We start from the raw sequence: 20,625 nt of genomic DNA, 5'->3' as shown, positions 1-20,625 counted from the left end.
GTGTTTTTAACAGCAGACCCTATACTAATATGTTGAAATAGCCTTCACGCCAGGGCTGGCAGCACATCCCCCCAGGAGCACAGGGCCGGGGGTCCCAGTCCGAGCAGGCCATGCCGGGGCAGCCGGTTACCGAGGTTGTACCAGACGTCCATCTCCCCACTCAGGGTCCGGACCTCGATGATTGTCTGGCCCAGGAAGTCATCAGACTCCCTCTTGAAGCGCTGCTTGACACGGGACTTGATGTCGTCATCTTCGTCCCAGACGCGGACCTTGATGCGGTCGGAGGAGTTATGGCACTCGCTGGGGAGGCGAGAAGGGGCAAGCCCTGGGATGAGCAGGGAAACCTTTCCAGCCTCTCCACAGCCTCTGTTTCCCTAAACAAGAGGGACCACCCCAGCACCGGGCAGGAACTTGGGAAGACAGCAGATGTGGGGGCACCAACCCTCCCCGGTGGGCTCGGCAGGGCTCTGCACCATGCCCAGGCAGCCCCAACACAGCTCGGATCAGCCCCCATCACCAGGAGCCAAACCCTCCACGGCACAAAACCAGCACTCCCAGTGACCCCAGCAGCCCCCCTCCACCCTCAGCTGGGGCAGGATGAGGCTCCCCACGACCCCGCAGGGATGTGCTGACAGCCAGCACAGCCCAGCATGACCGCAGTGGCCAGGAAGGGGAACAGCGGGGCCGGGGGTGAACTTACAAATGGAAATTCTCCTCCCAGACTGGGTTGAGATTGCCGTAGATAGTTTTAGTCCTTTTTTTTGTCTTTCCAACCTGGACAGTCACATACGGGTCACTGGAACCCGTCTTATCCTTTGCTTGCAGGCCCTGGGCACAAACAACTGCAGCACAGCACAGCACGCACACCCATCCACACGAGGCACGTGCGTGGCACACACAGCAGAGAGAACAGACAGAGAGAGGAGTCAGTGCCACGGCCACACCGAGATCCCTGCAACAGGCACCTTGTGTCCCCCGGCAGAGCCCCAGGGGCTGAAGCCACTTTGCAGGATGAGGGGCAGGAGGGGGGTTGGAGCACAGCCACATGGCCCCCCACGCCACATGGTGCCAGGCGCAACCGGTGCCTACCTGTGATGCTGATCTTGGCCGACCATTTGGAGGTGCCGTCCAGGACACTCTGCTTCACTGCCTTCATCTGCTGCGTGTGCGTGGTCTTGGTGACCCCAAACACCTCCTGGATCAGCTCAAATATCTCTGGCTTGTTGCGCTCCCGGATCTTCATGCGGTCCTTGAGCACCATGATGATATTCTGGGTCCGGTCCTCCGCTCCATGCTTGGAGCTCTTCTCTGCCGCCCCTGGGAGAGGACAGCCATGGGTGACACGGCAGGGGGGCAGGCGGCATCCAGGAGAGAGCCGAGAGCTCCCCAAGCCCACCATGCATGAATGAATTCAAAACTGGAGGGGTCTACACCCTGCCCAGGACAGACCTGCCCTGCTCACCACTTCCCCCATGCACAAAGCAGGAGTCCAGCTCTCCCCTGGCTGCTCCCTCCTCCCTCTCCAAAGTGAGAAGGGACGAGGCTGCAGGCAACGGCTCCTTACTCTGCAGGCAGTCGGCATTGAGCAGGTCCTGGCACTTCTCATGACACTTGACGCCACACTCGGCGCAGCGCATGCCCTGCCGGGCGATGCCCCAGAGCAGCCCCTCGCACTCGTAGCAGTAGGTGGGGGTGGTGGCCGTCCACACCTCAAAGTTGTGGGGCGTCGTGCAGGAAATGGGGTACACTAAGGCTTGCAGGGTCTTCTTGTAAACATGGTTTTTCTGTGCAAGGACAGAAGAGAGAGGGGGAGAAAAGCTCAGGCAACATACGGCAGCTGAGCCGTGCAGCAGGGCACGGAGACCCCATCCGCAGGTGCCGGGCCACGTGCAATGTCACCGCTGGGTGCGGACAAGCAGGGCAGAGGACAAACACCACCATCCCCAGGTGCAGCAGTAAGCATCCTGGCTGCTTCGGCATCGCCGGAGGAGGATGCTGGTGTGGCGCAGACCCCGCATCTCCGTTGCTGGCCTGGCCGGCTGGGGCTCAGCCCTCCCACCATGACCGCCCCACACCCCAGCCAAGCCCAGCACCTACCAGCTCCTCGTTGTTCAGGGTGCTTGAGGCCAGCGCGGACGTGATTCCCGCTTTCCTGGACTGGACCAGGGACTGTGGGAAAGAAACACAGCTCCCAGATCCGGCAGAGCACGGGGTGGCCCTCCCGCCCTCCTCTGGGGTCCCAGTGGCCGTACAGGGACTGGGCCCAGACAGGGGTGGGTGCTGGCTGCATGGGCTGGCAGTGGGACAGCCCAGCTCCCGCTGATGCCAGCGCAGCAAAGCACCACCCAGCTGTACAGTAGGACTGGAACCAGTTCAGCAGCCCGCGGCACTCCCAGTTCAGCCCCAACGGGGCAGAGCCTCTTGACGTGTGTCTGAGACCCCGGGGAGACCGGAGTGGGGAGCACTTACCATTGCCTGCGGGCAGCCAGGGCCGGCAAGGGGGGAATAAAAGGCCGTTAGTGTGAGCCACCTCACAGCAGAGCAAGTCCTGGCCCCTTTCCTCCCGGAACGAGTGGAAATCGGGGCAACACCAACCCCTCAGCCAGTGCCAGGCCAGTCCCTGGGGGGTTTCTCCCACCCCAAGCCACAGCCCTGGCTGCAGCCTGCCAAATCCCAGCAGGGAAAGGCAGCATCCCCGCCTGACCCCGCACTCTGCCCACCCCCTCACCACCCACAACCCAACACCCCAAAACCCCAACGCTGACACAGCACAGTGCAGAAGCATCAGCAGCTGCCCGAGCGGGCTGGGGGGCAACGGGCACAGGGGTGAGGGCAGCAAGGGGGGAGCAGCGGGATGGGAGAGGGCAGGCGGGTTGGGGACAGGATGGAGGCACCCTGGGGAGGGCACAAAGTGGAGGCAGCGAGGTGTAAAGAGAGGGGGAAGGAGGCGAAGGGCACCTAATTCTGGGTGCAAAGGGTGTCTGGTTTCCAAAATTGCGGTCTCTTGTCACCAGGGCGGTGACAGCAGAGTGGCCCTGTGCATTACAGCCCAGGGGCTGGATGGGACCCCAGCATGGGGACTGGGCTGTAGTGGTGCAGCATGACAATGGTGGGGACAGGAGCATAGGGTCTGTGCAGCTCAGAAAAGCCAGCGCTACCCCTCCTCTGGTACATGGGTCCATCTGCCCAGCACCGGCATGGTCTGAGCTGCGGGGAGCCTATGGCAGGTGGGACAGGAAGGGAACGGGGACGCAGCACTGGTAAAAAAAATGGGAAACCAGACGCAGCCCCGGGAAGCTTTGGGCTGATGCTTGGTGTAGGGACAGGACCGTGGAGTTCCATTAAAGAGAAGCACCCTCGGGTGGGGAGAGCCCAGCTGTGCCATCCTCACAGCTCCCCAGCTGCAAGGTCCAGGGCCAGGAGACCCCCAAAACAGCCTGGGACACCCCCGCCCCCCGCCAGCGGGGCTGGAGGAGGCTGGGCAGGGCTGCCTGGCAGCACCCAAGGGTGCTCCCTCTTTAATCCCTCGGACCGCGCTCACCAGATCGCTGACTAGAGGGAGAGATTTGCGTCCAGGCTTAATGTCGGGCATGCTGTTAATGCAGCGCAGAAACCTTACTGCCGCCCCCCTGCCGCCAGGGACGGCCAAGCCAGGCCAGAGAAGAGAAAACAGAAAACACAAGCCATGTTAGAGGCAGTTGGGGAGCAGGGCACGGGCGCCCGGCAAGCACCGGCCGGGGCAGGCGGGCGGCGCAGTCCAGTGGGGTGCAGTGGGAGCGAAGCCGGCAGCTGTGTGGTGCAAGGCATTAGGAGGAACCTCACCAAATCGCTAACTAGGGGGATGGGTTTTCGCTTGCGTATGTCCGGCATGCTGTCTATAATGATCAGCCCGCCACCAGGCCTGCAAGAGAGACGAGAGTCAGCAGGAAGGGAAAACTGAGGCAGGAAGGGGCCCCCTGCTATTGCCCCATGTTCACTCGGGCTGTGGTGGACAGGACGGCAGAGCAACCCCCGGGTGGCCTGGGACCCACCTGTGGGACCCCCATCCCCACCACCACCCTGGCCAGGGCAGGGATCTGGGGGTCAAAAACTGGGGGTAAGGGGATTCTGGCAGAAAACTGTGATTTGCTCCATGTGAAGATGTTTTGCTTCAGTGGTGTGACAGTGAATCGCAGGAAAAAAACAGCTCATTTGGCTTAGTTAGCTTTGGCTTTGCAGCGTGGAGCGCTGGGGTTTCCCTCTGGGACACCAAAGGTGAGCACCGAGCCATTCTGCTGCGAGAGAAACCGAGGCAGCGTGGCTTGGGCAGAAATGCCACTTCGCAGCCTCCAGCCCTGTCCACAGGAAAACCCCAGCATGATCTGGTGGGTTCTCAAGGAAACCTGCCAGGTTCTGCCTGGGTCAGCGGCAGGGCCGCCTGTGAGGGCGAGACGGGGCCGAGACCCGCAGCCCATCCGGGTGAGAGGTTCAGGGTTCCCCATGGCACCACTCGAGCCCCAGATGGCAGGAGAGAAGTGGGAGCTGCCATCCCAGCTCGGTCCCAGCCCAACCCACTCACCTCCTCACTCTCCCCCTCGGCAGTGGCTCTTGGGGACACGGGACAGTGGCATCTCTGCTGGCTCCTCCAAAAGCACCGAGCGACCAGCATTCATCTGGCCGCCCGCATGCCCACAGCTCGGCAATGCTTCCCCACGCCAGCCCCCCGACAAGCTCATTAATCACATCCTAATGAGGAGGGGAGAGCAGCCCGCGAGACCCCAGGGGGCAGAAAGTACCAGCTTCGCCACATACTCACCCGCCTTTGAACCACAAGGATTTAGCTTCTCCATCGCCTTCCCCGCGGGCCTGCAAGACACAGAGTGGCCGTCACGGGCACAGCGCTGAGCCCCCGGCGCTCACGGCAGCCCTCCCTGGGGCTCGGCACCGTTGGCAGCTGAGCGCCCAGCCGGCACCCGCAGCACTGGGGAAGCGTGTAAAGGGTTTACAGGTTGGGCGGAGAAAAGCGTGTTCCTAAAATGACGGAGCTCTTTCCAACAAAGAATAAAGTATCTGGGAATATTTTCCCAGATACTCTGGGGATAAAGTATCTTCAAGAAGCTGAGCTGGGCAAGCAGTGGGCAGGCTTCAGCAGAGGGGCTCGGACTGGCAAAGCAGTGGGGATGGCTGCACCGTGCAAAAATGCAGGGTTTGGGGTACTGGAGACATCGTTGGAAAGGCTCAGCAGGTCCACACGGACCCGCAGCCAGTTGGAGAGAAGTGCGGGGAAAAGCCAGAGCACACCGGGGATGGGGTGTGTGCAGGGACCATCCCACAGTGCCACCTCCCTTGCAGAGAGGGGATTATTTTGGGGGAGAAGGGAGGAAAGGAAAGAGCCAATTATACCTCCCTCATGGGGCAATCCCTGCACACACACACACAGGGAAGGCACACACGTTGCTGGGTTGTTCCCCTTGGACATGCTTACCTGCAGGCAGGCTACACCCCTTCCCTGCAGGAAGGGGAGACGCGGGCGCAAGGGCCATGGTGGTGGACAACTGAAAAGAGAAGCGGTGGGGAGGGGGATCGAAGCCCCAGGGGGCGAATCCAGAGCCAAAACAAAAAGAAAAGATGGAGGATGGAGTCTAAAAACAGAACAAAAAATTGTCAACTCAATACAGGGGAGAGGGCAGAGGGGCTCGCACCAGCACACCGCATGCAGCACACACCGGGGGAAGGTCCTCAGCACTCCCTGCCCCTCATGGGGGTCCCACTTGGTGTGAATGGGGTTGCGGGGCCACCACTGTTAGGGCCCCCCAGGTCCCCACTGCCCTCAGGGTGTGGGATGTCCATGGGATCGGGGAGTGGACGTGTCTGGAAGATGCCCGGGCACGGGAAGGGGCCGTGCCCCCAGCCCAGCACGTGGCCAGCACTGGGACCCAGCGGCAGGCAGCCGCCGGGGTTGCTCACCTCCTGCAGCTGCATGCAGACCTTGTTGAAGGCTCTCAGCCAGTTGGCTTTGGCTCGTGCTTTGGGGTCCTGCACCTCCACCTCTGTCTGCTCCCTGCAAGCACACACACCTTGCTCACCTCCCAGCACGGCACTGGGGAGAGGGAGTCAGCCCCCACACCCCGGGCAGGACTGAGGCTGCAATTTAGGGATCCTGATGGGCCTTGAGCCAGCGTGGCCATAGCGAGACCCCCCTGTTGCTACCAAAAAGGGCTCTAAAAATGTAGCAAGTCCCGCTGCAAAGGGCCGCACAGTCAAGGCAGAGCGATGGGGAGAAGCCAGGAGTTCCCCCTCCCTTGGGAGACTCTGCCCTGGGCACCCAGGCGACACGGAGAGAATCCCTCCAGGAACAAAGGGTCAGGGGACTGCTGGTGGCACAAGCACATGGATTAAACATCCTTCACCCCTCATCTCCCCAGCAGGACGTTCTCTGGCCACTTCCCACCACGCTGGGACCTCCCGGGGTTAAGAGCTCCCAACACCCCAGTGGCTCCGAGCCCAGGGCGACCTGCCAGCCTGGACATGCTGGTTGTGGTGGGTTTTCTTCTCCTCTCTTGCAAAATCAAGAAAATCAGGGAAAAGAAAAGAAATCCTCCAAACATCCCAGCCTCCTGGAGGGCCTGGTGTGACGTGACACTGGAGATGGGTGCCCAGAACCGGGCTGGGATGAGGCCATGGGGAGCTTGGGAGATGAACCTGCCCAAACTGGCCCTGTGGGGCCTTGCCTGTGTTAATATGTGGTCCCCAGCGCTAATCTGGGGTCCCCAGCGCTAATCTGGGGTCCTCACTGCTAATCTGGGGTCCTCAGCACTAATCCGGGGTCCCCAGTGCCCAGCGCGGGACCCCCAAGCCCCCTGTCCAGAGAACAGGCACCGCAGGCAGACATGAACTAAGGCCACCTTTGCCAGGACTCTAGATAACCCTTGGGCCTAAATATGTATTTTTTTAAAAAAAGCTCATTACACATTCTTTTAAATTAGAGATTCCCCAGCTCTGGTCTATAATTTAAACTAAATACAAGACAAAAAAAGCCCATCACACTTCCCCTCTGCGCAGAGCAGTGGTGCTCACCAAACCATGGAAAAATGGACGTGTTCAATAATTAAAGGCAGAGACCGATATATGAATTATTCACATGCTGTACCAGGGACCTGGCCACCAAATAATTCATCTGTACAGCACAGGAGGCCACGGATGAGCTTTTACCAGTGGCCTAGGGAGAGGATTGACTCCCATGAAGGAAATTTCCTCCTCTGACCGTGCCGAGCTCCGGGGTACTCCCTCCATCCAGGGAGCCAATAGCTTGAGCCAGAGGAGAGGAATCGCAGCCCCAAGCCCCCACTTCCCCCATCCCCAGGTTTTTCCCAGGTTATAAACCTGCACCCCTGGTAGCCCTGGCAGGATCTCAAACGCCTTCAGCTCTGCCCCTGCTTAGCATGGCACTGGTGGCTGGGCCAGGGCAGCGTGGCCGAGGGGGCTGCTCCTCGCCTGGGGGGCACAAGGTGGGCTTCCCCCACCTCGATGCCTCAGGCACCTGGAAAAGCCCCAGACACCACAGAAGGTCCCTGGCGCTGCCCCTGGGCACCAGCAGCACCAGCACCAGCCCCAGGCCACCTCCAGAGCACCCTGAGTGTCACCACGCACAGTGCCATCCCAAGGACGCTACAGGCCAACACCTCCCTCCTACCTCTCAGCCGGTTGCGGGGGCTCGGGCTCGGGGGCCGCCTCTTGCAGGGGAGCTTCCTCGGCTCCCCGCTGGGCCTGGAGGGCCTCTGGGGTTTCCTGGGGGGCAGAGGTGTCCTTCTCCTCGTTCCTCTCCTCTGTCCTCTCCTCCTTCCTCTCCTGCTGCTGCGGCTTCAGCTGTGGGACCAGCTGGGGTTGCTGCGCTTGCTGCTGCTGCTGTGGGACCTGTTGCTGCTGCTGCCCAGGGGGTTTCTGCAGTGGGGGGTAGGCATCGTGCTCGGGGGGTTTGTAGGTGCCCTGCTCCCGCAGGTCCTCCTCCTCCTCCTCCTCCTTGGGGTAGCCTTCCTCATTCTCACTGTAGTCCTCATTGAACTCTTCCTCCTCCTCCTCCTCCTCCTCCAGATAGAGGTCATCGTCCTCCTCCTCCCAGCGGGGCGAGTCCTTGCGGTAGCTGACGGAGCTGTGGCAGGAGTGGTAGGAGTCGCCGTCGCGCTCATCCAGCTCCGAGTCCCGCAGGCTCTCGTTCTCGAAGTCCTCACTCAGCTGGGAGCTGCCCTGGCTCAGCTCGGCCGACGAGGCGTAGCGGCTGCTCCCTGTGGGGCTGCGGGGCCGAGGGGAGACAAGGACAGGGCTCCCGTGGGTCCGTGCCACCCCAGCCAGAGCCGCAGGGTCCCTGCACCGCGGGTGGGAGGATGTGCGGCTCCCCCCGGGGCACAGCCCCCGGTGAGTACTGGGCTCCTCGTCCTCAGAGCCGAAGGCACGGACCCAGGAGACTCTGCGGGCTGGGACTAGCCCCCCAGGCTGGGGCACTCTCAGGGGTCTGACCTTCCTGCCTGTGCCTGGGCTGACCGTGGGGACGTGGGGGACGGTGTCTGTCCCCTCGGCTCGCCCGTCCCAGGGGTGGGGGCAGAGCGCAGCCAGGCAGCACCCCCAGCCAGATCCTGCCTCCTGCTTCTGCCAGACACCCCGTCCTGCCCCCATCCCGCGGATCTGTCACCCAACCTCTACCCTGACATCCCAGCGCTCCCTGTAGACCTCCCAGGCACCCCCCTCCAGGAACACCCCCTCAACCCCATCACTCCCCTTAACCACATCACCCCTACCCACATCACCCCTACCCCTCCACTCTTCCTGCCAGGCCAGACCCCTTCCCACCGCCCCATCTGCCCCCCTGGCCCTTCCAGCACCCCCTCTCACAGCCGCCTGCACCTGGGGCAGCGGCGCAGAGGGGATCCCTGTGTCCCGGGAGGCTGCCAGGGATGGGGCGGCCGCGGGGCTCCGTGGGGAGAGGCTCACATAAGCAAACATGCAGACAGGACAGGGACATGCCTAGGAAGAGGCCGACACCACGTCTCCAGCACCGGCAACCAGGGCTCGGGGGTGGGCAAGGGGGAAGGGGACAAGGGGACGGGACGGGCAGAGCCCTGGGCCCAGAGTGGCTGGGCCAGGCAGCGGGGAGCCAGGGGACACCGCAGGGAGGAGGGTGCTCTGGTACGCCCAGGCTGGTCCCAGCAGGGAGGGGTACTGGCATCATCCAGGTACCTTGGGAAGGGGGACTTGAGGCACAGGGGTGCAGGAGACACATCTCATGCCTGGAAGCCCCTCGCCTCCCCAGCCCGATCCTGGCCAGGGCTGGGAGAGGGGCCCTTGGCACATCGTGAGGGTCCCAAATCGCTGCGCGAGGCTTTTGCCCAGCCAGGTGCTCCCTGGGAGGTGACCAGAAACGGAGGGTGGCATTTGAGTCCCTGAGGCCCCAGCTCCCATACCCGCTGGCATGATGGGGAACAGGCAGCAGTGCTGCCAGCCAGTCGCTGTGCTGGTGAGCAGGACCAGGATGCCGGGGCGTTGCCCCCATGAACTGGGGTGCGGCAGCAAGAAAGGACGCCACAGGGCCAAGAGACGCCTGGAGCACCCCAACGCTGCTCCTCTGCACAAGGCGGTCCGGGGCGGGGAGAGGGGGGACCCCGCAGCGGCACGAGGCCACCCTTGCCGGGACTGGTGTTGGCCTCACCATGGCTGCAAGGACCGACCACAGCACTCTGCGACGGCACACAGCACGCGACGAGGTAGCGACCCACCTATCCGATAGGTCTAGGGACCGCCTGCTCTCAAGGGAAGGCTGGCGGCTGGTCCGCCTGCTCGACTCGGAAGCGGACTCAGCGTCGCTGCGTCCGTTTGCGGCAGAGTCTACGCTACCATAGCGTCTGCCGGGGAGGAGAGGAAGATGATCAGCGAGGTTCCGGGTGCCGCGCCGCCACCACCCGCCGCAACCCGGCATCCCCTGCTGCCGTGGGGATGCCGGCAGGGAGGCTCCGTCCTGGTGGACGGGGCTGGCACCTCGGGCCGGATGCTGGCGAGGAACTGGGCCATGCTGCGACCGCGGGGACAAAGCTCCGGGCAGGCGTCCCTGCCTGCGGCTCTGCCTACAGCCACGTCTGCATCCCCAGCCAGGCCACACCCCACTAGCTCAGCTCCCAGCAAGGACAGCTGGGGCTTGGGGCTCCCGAAGCCCAGCGAGGACAGAGGAGGGCGGTGACCCAAAAGCGCTTGAAAACTTTCCAGTGAGAAGGAGAGGCCTGGGGCCGGCACCGTCCCGCTCTTCCTCGCCTCAGCATCCTTCCCTCTGTCACCCACCGCCCTGGGAGCGCCGTCCCTGGCATCACCCCGGGGACCCACTGGCCTCTGCCACCTGCGGAGGGGGATTGAGAGAGCAGGTCCTGGGGGGGAGCTGGCTGCGCCGATGGTACCTGATGGGGCGTTGGTCTGAGTAGTCCATCTCGTAGCTCTGCATGGAGTCGGTGTAGGAGTCGCGGGAGCTCTGCTGCTGGTGCCTCATGGGGTACTGGTGGACGGAGGCGTTGGGCTGGGAGGTGGTGTAGTATGGCGGCGGGATGCTGTTGCTGGTCTCGCTGCGGTAATCGCTGTCCCGGTCATCCACCATGCTGTCGGGGTCATCGTCTGCAAGGGGCCACAGTGAGTGGGACAGGGGACAGCCCCGTGGCTGTTGCAGCCAGGGATGTCCCAAATCTGCCCCGTCCCCAGCACAGCCCCGCTACTGCCACCACCGCTGTGGGACCGTGCTGGGGAGAGAGACCCAGGAAGGGGTGAGGGGCAAGCTGCACATGTTCCCCTCTGCAGAAAGGGGGTTTGGGGGACAAGGGGAGGGTGGAGGGGGGAAATGGGATATACAGAAGGAGGGAAGAGGAGGACAGGGTGTGGGGACCCTCCCTCTGCCCCACCGATGTCCCACCACAGAGGCAAAGCCCGAGCTGCTCATTGCCACCAGGGCACCCCGAGGGACAGCCCTGCCCAGGACAGGGCGCTCGCTGCCTCCGTCCTCACCCAGCACAGAGCCACAGCGCGAGGCCACAGGCTGGACCTGAGCTCCAGGTCCCCTGAGCCCCGGGCCAGGCTACGGCACAGCAAAGGGGGATGCGCTGGGGACCACCAGGCTGGGAGGAGAGGAGGATACTTACTCTGCTGTTCTCCCCAGCCAAAATAATTCCAGTTGCCTACAAAAAAAAGGGGCAGAGACAATAAGGAAGGAGGCAGCTCCGGGACAGCAGCAGGAGCTGGCTGGGAGGAACCAGCATCTCCCAGGCACAGTGGCACCAAGCTGGGTTGGGGACAGTGCCCCAGGCTGGGCTGGGGACAGTGCCCTGAGATGGGCTGGGAACAGTGCCCAGGATGGGGCACATTGAGCCGTAAGGGGACAGGGACAGGGACTGGGGCTGCGAAATGCAGTACCAAGACTGGACGGGGATGGGGCCTAGGGATGGGCACGGTGGCACTGAAGTGCACTGGGGACAGTGCCTGGACCTGGGCATGGTGACACCAAGCTGGGCTGGGGACAGTGGTATGGCTAGGCATGGTGGCACTGAACTGCACAGGGGACAGGGCCTGAGACTGGGCACAGAGGCACTGAGCTGTGCTTGGGACAGTGCCGGGCTATGCGTGGCCCTGGTGTGATTACAGAAGGGGAAACTGAGGCACGGGTTGGGACAAACCAAGCTGCCACCCCAAATCCCCCAGACCCCTCTACCAGTGCCGCCACCGAGCAGCCCCCTCGCCAGCCTCACTGCCCCTCGCCCAGGCTCCCCAGGGGACCATCCTTACCAGCCCCATCGCCGTGCCCCCCCCAACACCCCTCTCTCTTACGGCTCAGCCCCACAGGAGGGCTCACACATGGTGGGGCCGGGAGACAGCAAAGAAACACCAGCAGACATGGGAGGGAGGATGGGAACAGGGACGGGGACAGGGTGTGGGGTGAGGTTGGGCCCCACTTGGGTTGGGGTCCAGCGCCCCAAGGCAGGCATGGACCCCGCTCCCGTGCATCCCTGGTGCAGGGAGCTGGGAGGACAGGGCAGTGTGGGGGGTCCCACAGTGGGGCAGGGACAGGGCAGCACTTACAGCACTGGGAGCTGTGAACGGGCAGAGGCTTTTCCTGCTCCTCCTGGAAGGCATACTGGGGAGAGACAGGCCAGTGAGGGCTGCCTGCTCGCAGCACTGCTGCTCCCTGCCCAGCCCTCACCCCGGGCCTGACGCTGCACTTACATCGTCCTGGTCCCGCATGGCGTTGAGCTGCTCCAGCTTCTTGGCCCAATACCTGGCCTCCTCCTCGGGAATATCTGCAAGGGCAAAGACTCCGACTGGTGCACAGACCCCCCGCTTTTGGGTGCACAGACCCAAAACAGCCCCCCAGCTTTTGGGGCTACAGGATCAGACCGCCAGCCTCAACCCTGCGCCCCATGAGCATCCCTGGGGCTGGGGGCAAGGAAGGATGCACCCCAGTCCTGGGGTGCCCAGGGACGGTACCCACCCAGTGGCAGCTCGAAGCGGGTGTCAAGAAGGATGCGGTGGAAAGTGGGGTCCTTGGTGCCCGAAATCTCATTGTCGGTCATGATGACCTGGGAGTCGAGTGTGAGCCATTCCCCAGGGCCCTCCTGCGGGGCGGAAACGGGGGTGAGGAGAGCTGCCAGGGACCCCCTTCCCCAGCCCCACAACCCCACGCACGCAGGGTCTGGCCCCAAGCAGAGTCCTCTCCAAGCAGGGATGGGGAAGGCTCTGCCCCCCCCGCGAAGGACAGCCGGGGGGGTGGCTACATGTCCCTTAGGGTCCGGTGGGGGATGGACGTGCCTGGCTCCCTACCTCATTGGACTGCCGGATGGTCCGGAGGGGGATCCACACTGTCCCCACCATGGTGTCCCAGATGAGCCCCTTGTTCCACACCTCCACCGTCAGGCCCAGGTCGAGCCGGTTGATCTCGCTGGGGAGGGGGGAGAGGCGTCAGGTCACCCCCTCCCCAGCAGCCCCCCGGGGTCCCCCCAGCCTCCGCCTGCCCCCTGCACCCCAGGACGGAGGTGAGCCCCCCAGGGCTGGGGTCAGGGGGAGCAGCGGTGGCGGGGGATCTCCCCCTGACGGGGGGGAGGGGAGAGCAGCAGGGGTGGGGGACCCCGGGGTGGCCCCTGGACACTCACAACATGAAGTCCTGCTCCCAGGAGGGCAGGTTGCCCCGCACCGCGATGGTTGTGCTCTTGACATTTTGCACTTTCAGTGTCACGTAGGTGTTAAACTTCTCTGTGAAGGCAAGCGGAGGGTGAAGTGGCCCCCAGTGCCCCCCCACCCCAGCCATGCCCCCACCCCCGGACACCCCCACTGCCACCCTCCCGTGGGGTCCCCCACACTGCCCTCAGCACCCCAGCCCCAGCGGGCCAGGCAGGATAGCCCCTCCCCCCGCCGGGGGTGGCTTGGCTGCGAGCCCCTCCATCATGCCCAGGGCACCCCCATCTCTGCGTGTGCTCCCCCCCACTTGCCAAATGATGCCTCCAGAGCCGAGGCTGAGCCCGGGGTCCCCTCGCCACCCCCCAGCCCTTCCTCTGATCCTGCCGCTTCCAACCAGCCCAAGAGCTGCGCCCCGAGCCCCAGCCCCCCCGAGGTGGGCAGGCACGAGGGGGGCTGCTTACCTTGGGGCCCGTCGAACTTGGCCTTTTTAACTGTGGGGACAGAGAGGGAGAGAAGAGATTCAGCCTGAGAGCCCTGTCGGGGGGGCTGGGGACCCCCACCAGGGTGCTAAGGGGGTGGGAGGACCCCAGGCCTGGCTGCCACCCCTCCCCCCGGCTGCAAGGTGGGGGAAGGCAGTGGGATCCCTCCTGCTGGTGTAAATCAGGAGTCCCCAGTGCCAGGCATGAGGGAGGGGTATCAGGCATGAGCTGGAGTTGGGCACCAGAGGGGAGCAAAGGCCCCCCCCAAAAAACCGCCACTTTGGGACAACTTGAAATATCTCACTGCAACCCCAATGACCAGCCTTCATCTGCTGAGGGGGCGTTTAACCCCCCTCCCCCCCCACTGCTGAATTCGGATCCACTTGGGGAAGCAGATGATGTTACCGTACACATCCCGGGGGGGAAAGGGGGGGATTGGAGGAACCTTCCCCAGCTCCACTCCCCGCCGTGGGGCACCGGCCCAGCAGTGCCAGGGCTGAGGCTCTCGCCGTCTCCCAAACCGCTGACCTAGATTTCATACAGGAAACCGGGGGGGCTGTAACTCTCCCATGGCGCACGGCAGCCCCAGGGGCTGTGGAGATGGTCCCCCCACTCCGCTGCAGCAAGGAGCCCCAAATTGCCCCCCACTGCACCCCAGCCCTGTCCCCCTCCCAGAGGCACCGAGGGGCTGGTTCCCATCCTGCCCTTTGGGGACCCCTCCCAAGTGGCTGACTGCCTGCGGGGGGGCAGATGCAACCCCTCCTGTTGCATCTGGGCCGGATCCTGCTCAGCACCACGGGAACAAACGCCCCCGATTCTGGCTGATCCCCGCCCAGCTTTACACCAGGGCTGCGAGCGGGAGGTGCAGAAGGGGTTGGTACCCAGGTTTTGCCTGCAAGGGGGGGGCAAACAGGCAGCTGGGCAGAGCCAGGTACCAACGCTGTCGATGCCAGGGGGTGGCGGGGCCGAGGGATGTCCTCGGGGCTCAGAGGAGGGGACCAGGCGGGGAGGGAATGACACAGCACCCGGAGAACGGTTAAATGACGCGGGTGCCAGCGGGTGGAGGACCAACGTGACCGAGGAGGGATGAAAATAGCCCTGGCGATATCAAAGGTAATTTGATTTCAGAGACGTGCCACTCGCCAGCCGCTTATCACCCGCTGCCAGCGCTGGAGAGGCCGCGGGAGCTGCTGCCAGCTCCACGTGCCTGGCGGGGTTCGGCAAAGGCAACGCAGCACGAGCAGCCCCCGCCTGGCCCCGGGGTGCTTCTGGGGAAACTGAGGCAGGGGGAATCGTTGGCTCAGCCTCAGCACACCATTCAGAAAATAACTGGGGATCCTTCGGCCCGGCCGCCTGCCCTGTGCCACCGAGAGGGTCACGTGCTGGGCGGCTCTTTGCAGCGACTTTGCCCGAAGGAAGGTCGCCAGCCGCGTCACTGGCAGCTGTGTTTCTGGAGAATCACAGGACTCCGGGAGCTGCGGCTTCACTCAGGGATGGGGGGTTCATGCGTGGGGGGTTGGTTCGAGGCCAGGCACAAGGCTCTGGGATCCCAAAGATCCCCTAGCATCGCTGGGTTGGGAGCCTGGGGGACTGTGTTGGGACGGCTGGCATCACTGTGTATTATAATATTATATTATATATAATTTATATGTTATTATTATTATTAGTGGTGGTGGTATTATTATTATTCAGTATTTAGTACCAGGACCTGCCCGTGGCGCGTGCTCGGAGCTGCACAGGGGCCCCCGGCGTGGGAGCTCGCCCTTGCCCCGGACCCAGACGCACCCACCGGGGCCGACCGCTCTCCACCAGCCGCTGCCTCCGAAACGGGAGAGCAGAGGAAGGAAAAGCTCCAAAAATACCCGAGCTGACAGGAACAAACAATTACCCGGGGAACACGTGGCTCTCCTGGCTGTCATCGACTGCCGGGGAGAAGTCCTGCTGCCACCATCTGCGGCTGACGGCCCCGAGCGTGCCGTGCTGCCCTCCCGCCCACCAACGGGTCCCCAAAGCTGGCGCAGGGGGGGCGGGTCCCAGGGTGCCACCCTTGGGCTAAATTCAACCTGAGCCCCCAGACAAGGAGCTGGGGACAGTGGGACCCCATGGGAGCTGGGTGTCCCCAAAACAGGGCGGAAGACCCAAGGTGCTTCCCGGGCTGGGGTAATCGCCTCCTCTCGGGGGGTGTGGGCCAGCTGGGGAAACTGAGGCAGGAGGCAGCTGGCGGGGATCGGACGGCAACGGCGGGAAAACCAGGCTGGGCTGTAGGCATCCTGCAACAGGCCTGTCTGTCTGTCCACCCCTCTGTCCATCCACCCATCCCTCTGTCCTTCCATCCCTCTGTCCATCCATCCTTTGACCATCCATCCACTCACTTGTCTCTCCATCCTTCCCTCCTTCCCTCCCTCCCTCCGTCTGTCCACGTGTCCGTCCGTCCATCCATCCACCCTTCCATCCCTCCATCCCCTCCCTCTGTCCATCCACCCCTCTGTCTGTCCATCCACCCACCCCTCTGTCTACCTGCTCACGTCTCCCCGCCCCTCCATCCATCTGTCCAGCCGTCTGTCCATCTGTCTCTCCGGATGCCCATCCACCCACCCGTCCATCTGTCTGTCTGCCTCGCACCCCTTCAGACACCCCCCTCCCGGCCACGCACCCCTGTCCCCGCTCACCCCACACCTCCCAGGGCCACTTCAGTGCCTGTCACCCAGGCGCATCCCCCCGGCACGAAGCCCGGGAGGGGCAGGGGAAGGCTGGGGGAGGCTCTGGGGTGGCACCACCCCCCCGGGACCCCAAAAATAGGGTGACAAAAATAGCTGCCCCCAACGAGCGGTGACGGGGCGGCGGGGGAAGCCCGAACCCGCCGGGAGCTGTTTCTCACCATCCGCCCCCGGCTTCACTGAGGGTGTCACCGCGTGTGACAGTCCCTTAAACGGGAGTAAAGACGCAGCCCTCCCCCTGCCAGAGGGGGGGACCCCAAATCTGGGGCTGGCTGGTGTCCGGCTGGGGGGCACGCAGAGGAACACCGGCTTTGGCACGGCTCCGGCCCCCCGGGGAGCAGCTCCCTGCGTGCCCTGGCGCTGCCACGGGAGAGGGGGCTGTGACAGCACCCAAGGGACGAGGACATGGCGGGGGAGTGGGAGGGGGCACAGCCCCCCCATCCCGCTGAGCTCAGGCAGCTGTGGGGGAGCCCCCATTTTCCTCCTGATTTCCCCCGGGGAGGAGACACTGGTGGGGGAATCCCAGACACCCGCTGCCCCATCTTGTCCCCAGCTGCCACTCTGCCACCTCCATCCCACCACCGCGGGGACCCACAGGTGCCACCCCCTCCCCATCGGGGTGCCGCAGGGCCTGGGGGGAAAGGGACCCCCCCAGACTTCTCCGCCCCCGACCGAGCACTCAATCCAGAGTAACCGCCAGCGAGGCCGAGCCCGAGACTGCAGGATTCATCTGCGCACCGAGCTGGGCGGGTCTCAGCATGCTGGGGTGCGGGGGTCCCCTACCTGCGTGCTCCCCCCAGTTCCTCCCAGTAAGGGGCGACCAACACCCCTAACCGCCAGCACCAGACCACCACGCTCCTGCCCTGGCCCCCCCAGCTGCCCACAACCCCCCCAGCATCACCATGCCCGAGGTGGGGCAACGCCTGCAGGGGCATAGGGTGCTGGGGGGGGCGTTGGGGCGGGGGGTGCAATTTGGGGGGGTATTTAGGGGTTTGCAGGGGGTGGGGAAAGCTAGGGGATTTGGGGGTGTATGGCGTTTGTTTGGGGAGTGGGAATGTGGAGGTGCTTGGGGATAGAGGATGTGTGGGGGGTGTTAGGGGTGGGGGTGCTTGGGGGTGGGAATCGGGGGCTGGGGGACAGATGCGGGGCGTTGGGGGGACGTATGGGGCGTGTTTAGGGTGGGGGTGTTTGGGAACGCGGGGGCTGTGTCTGCGGGGCGGGGGTGCTGGGGACAGACGTGCGAGGTGGGCGTGGGGCGGCGGGCGGGGGTGTTTGGGGAGAGATGGGAGGGGGAGGGAGGACGGGTGGGGGTGGGGTGGTGGGCACGTGGGGGCTGCGTTTGAGGGGGATGGGGAGAGATGCGGGGGAGGGGCAAGAAGGGGGCTCCGGGGGCGGGAAGGCGGAGAGGGACGGCCGGGAGAGGCTGGGGTGGGAGGCGCGGGGGAGCCCCCGGCCCCGGCGCTCCCCACGGCGGGAGGGGCGTTGGCGGGGGACCCGGGGCGGGCGGGGCGCGCCCACACCCCCTCGCTTCCCCACCCCACTCCCGGGTCCGGCGCCGCGCGCGCGCCCCGCCGGTTCATTCATAAATCCACGCGCCGGTTTTTGTGAATGGAGCCGTTCTCACGACCCCCCCGCCCCCCGTCTCCGCCAGCCCCGGCCGCCGCGCTGCCCGCCCGGGGCGGGGGGTGCTCGCTATCCCGGTACCGGGGCAGGGAGCCCCCACCCCCCGGCGGGCAGCGGGGCGGCCGGGGCCGGCCCACCGCCCGCTCCCCGCGCTGTGTCCCCGTCTCCCCGGTACCTCCGACGCAGAGCAGCGACATGGTCCCGGCGGCGGCGCCGGTGCCGGGGCGCGGGGGGCGCTCGCCGCTACCGCCGCCGCCCCGGTTGGCTAGCGGGCGGCCATCTTGCTTCAGCACCGGGGACAGCTCCTGACGTCAGCCCCGCCGCCCCCGCCTTAAAGGAGCCGCCGGGCGCCGCCCCCCCTCAACCCCCTCGGCCGCACCCAGGGGTGGGGAGGGCGAGCCGGGTTTGGGGGGGGGGACACACAGCCCGGTGCTGCGCAGCCCCGACGGGGGCTGTCCGGAGCGTACGGACCCCGAGGGGTCCTTTCCGCGTGGCCCCGGGGGCGGCTGTCACGTCCGCGTTGGCGGGGCAGGGGGCCGGTCCTGCCCCGGTGCGGGGGGGCTGCTCTGAGGGGGGATCTCCCCTGCCCGCGTGGCGCCGGGGGGGCTGTCTGGCGTGTGCGGCCCTGGGGGTCTGTCGTGCCCTCGTTGCCCCCGGGGGCCGGGGGGCGTCTGGCCTGTGCAGCTCTGGGGGCTCTGTCCTGCCTCCAGGCCCGGGAGGGGGGGGGTGACCGCGGGGTGCGGCGTTTAGCCCGTCCCGGGGGGGGGCATGGAGGGGGCTCGCAGCCCCTGGGGGCAGGAGGCAGCAGCGCGCCATGCTGTGCCTGTTCGGAGATGGGTCTGAGCAGGTGGGGGTGAATCGTCGTCGTCGCTCCCCAAGAGGGTCCCCTCTCTCCTCTCCACCTCCAAATGTCACATCCCCAAGAGATGCTCAGATCTGGGCACAGTGATCCTGGCTCAGGGGCTGGAGAAGCTGCCATGGTCCCAAGGAGGGACCAGCACCCCAGCTCCAGACGCTGACCCTCACGGGAGGGGTCCCGCATGGGGGTTAAAGCAGAGCCCCCAGCTCCATCAGCTGGGGACATGAGCTCAGTCAGGGTTTCATCCTGAGCCCCATCTGCCTCCCTTCTTGCTGTGGAGCCAGGTGATGGACTCACTCTTCCGTCCTGCTGCTCCCAGTGCCTCTGTAGCGTAATCAAGGGTGGCACCGTGCCACTCCCATGGGACCATCATGTCTTGCAGGGACCAGCAGAAGGTGAGGTCAGGGACACCAGGGGGCAAAAAGGTGCCAAGGGAAACTGAGGCACAGGGCAGCGAGGGAACATGTGCAGGGCCCTGTGGGACATGAGTAGCCTGGTCTGATCTCATATACTGGCCCCTGGACACTAATGCATGGTCCCAGCAGGGCAGCAGAGCCTGACCCCCCCCAAGAAGTAATCATGGTCCGGAGTGGGTCAGCCCTCTGCCAGCAGAGGACTGGGGTCACTGGTGGCAGCAGCAGTGTGGATGGACATGACGAAGGATGGACATGACGTGTGCCAGCACAGGCACGTGCACACCCACCCCAGCGTGTGCACGGAGCCCCAGCGCACGCAGGCGTGCCCTCACACATCTACATGTGCGCACACATCCGCAGCAGCACATGTGTGTGCACACCCACGCCCTCAGCCACACACATGCACCCACACACACGTGCACACGGACACCCCCCCGAGGTGGCAGCGCAGGCAGGGCCACCCACGGCAGGCAGCGGGGAGGCCACCGAGCCAGGCTGGGAGCAGCACGGCTGCCAGCTCCCTCCCTCCCCTCCAGGGACGGGGCCCCAGGCATGGGCGGGGGCGATGGGGGGACGCCCCAGGAGGTGATGTGGGGGGCTGCAGAGGTAGGCACAGCCCTGCCCACCAGGGAAACCGAGGCACGGAGAGCTGGGCTTTGCACTGACAGATCCATGATGAGGCAGAGGAGATGGGATCGTCCTGGGCAATGCGGGGATGCCGAGGCAGTCCTGCCCCAGGACCCCCCGGCCGAAGCAGCTGGCTCAGCCCCATCCCCTTCCCTGCCACATCCGCTCCCGCACTCTGCTTCCCGGCAGCTCTGCCCCAGGGACGGCAGAGCCAGCCCACGCCAGAGCAGATGCCAACGCCTGGCATGGCAGGCAGCACTGCGGCTACCTCCCCCTGCCCCCTCTGTGGGCGGCTCACCCCCCTTCTGCCTCCCATTGGCACGTAAAATGCACTTCCAAACTGCCACAGAGTCGGGGTGATGCCCATGGCAATGGACCAGCTCTGCTAAACTGGGCTGGCTGCACGGTACCCCCTCAGCCCTGGCAGCATCCCATTTCCCACGGTGCCCATCCCCAGGACCACCGTCCTGGCAGGGCTGCCGTGCTCTGCGGGAGGTGCAGGGTCCCCCCGGATCCTGCCAGGGCCTTTCCCCACAGCCAGGGACGTGCCAGGCCCTTCCCAACTCCGCCAAGGTCTCTCCAGCCCCCCCCATATTTTTGGGTGCTGTCTCGTGGCATCTCCTCCCTGCTTCTGCCAGCCTTGCAGCCCCAGGGCAGGAGAGCCCTGCTTCGAGCAGGACGCACCTCCTCCGCTCACAGTCATCGCCTGCATGTACCGACACACGCGTGTGCCA

At 64.9% G+C, this 20,625-nt stretch overlaps 1 protein-coding gene across 1 annotated transcript in view; it reads right to left on the bottom strand.

Annotated features, from left to right (window-relative positions):
* UNC13A (unc-13 homolog A) overlaps nucleotides 1–18,243 on the bottom strand; it is a 36,437-nt gene extending 18,194 nt beyond the window's left edge. Inside the window, exons 1-19 of the mRNA XM_072845869.1 lie at nucleotides 18,165–18,243; nucleotides 13,632–13,661; nucleotides 13,146–13,245; nucleotides 12,817–12,934; nucleotides 12,488–12,611; nucleotides 12,223–12,296; nucleotides 12,079–12,133; nucleotides 11,145–11,180; nucleotides 10,416–10,626; nucleotides 7,673–8,269; nucleotides 5,947–6,040; nucleotides 4,796–4,845; nucleotides 3,823–3,901; nucleotides 2,470–2,475; nucleotides 2,098–2,169; nucleotides 1,565–1,784; nucleotides 1,090–1,317; nucleotides 701–842; nucleotides 131–300 (exon numbers count right to left, since the gene is read on the bottom strand). Of these exons, the coding sequence (XP_072701970.1) occupies nucleotides 131–300; nucleotides 701–842; nucleotides 1,090–1,317; nucleotides 1,565–1,784; nucleotides 2,098–2,169; nucleotides 2,470–2,475; nucleotides 3,823–3,901; nucleotides 4,796–4,845; nucleotides 5,947–6,040; nucleotides 7,673–8,269; nucleotides 10,416–10,626; nucleotides 11,145–11,180; nucleotides 12,079–12,133; nucleotides 12,223–12,296; nucleotides 12,488–12,611; nucleotides 12,817–12,934; nucleotides 13,146–13,245; nucleotides 13,632–13,661; nucleotides 18,165–18,186 (2,428 nt within the window). The 5' untranslated portion in view covers nucleotides 18,187–18,243. The remainder of the gene's footprint in view (nucleotides 1–130; nucleotides 301–700; nucleotides 843–1,089; nucleotides 1,318–1,564; nucleotides 1,785–2,097; nucleotides 2,170–2,469; nucleotides 2,476–3,822; nucleotides 3,902–4,795; nucleotides 4,846–5,946; nucleotides 6,041–7,672; nucleotides 8,270–10,415; nucleotides 10,627–11,144; nucleotides 11,181–12,078; nucleotides 12,134–12,222; nucleotides 12,297–12,487; nucleotides 12,612–12,816; nucleotides 12,935–13,145; nucleotides 13,246–13,631; nucleotides 13,662–18,164) is intronic.
* Between the last annotated feature and the right edge of the window lie 2,382 nt (nucleotides 18,244–20,625).

Source organism: Ciconia boyciana, chromosome 24, assembly GCF_034638445.1.
Source record: "Ciconia boyciana chromosome 24, ASM3463844v1, whole genome shotgun sequence".
NCBI classification, from domain to species: Eukaryota; Metazoa; Chordata; class Aves; order Ciconiiformes; family Ciconiidae; genus Ciconia; species Ciconia boyciana.
The sequence above is the reverse complement of the archived record's forward strand: the minus strand, read 5'-3'. Positions and strand labels throughout refer to the sequence as shown.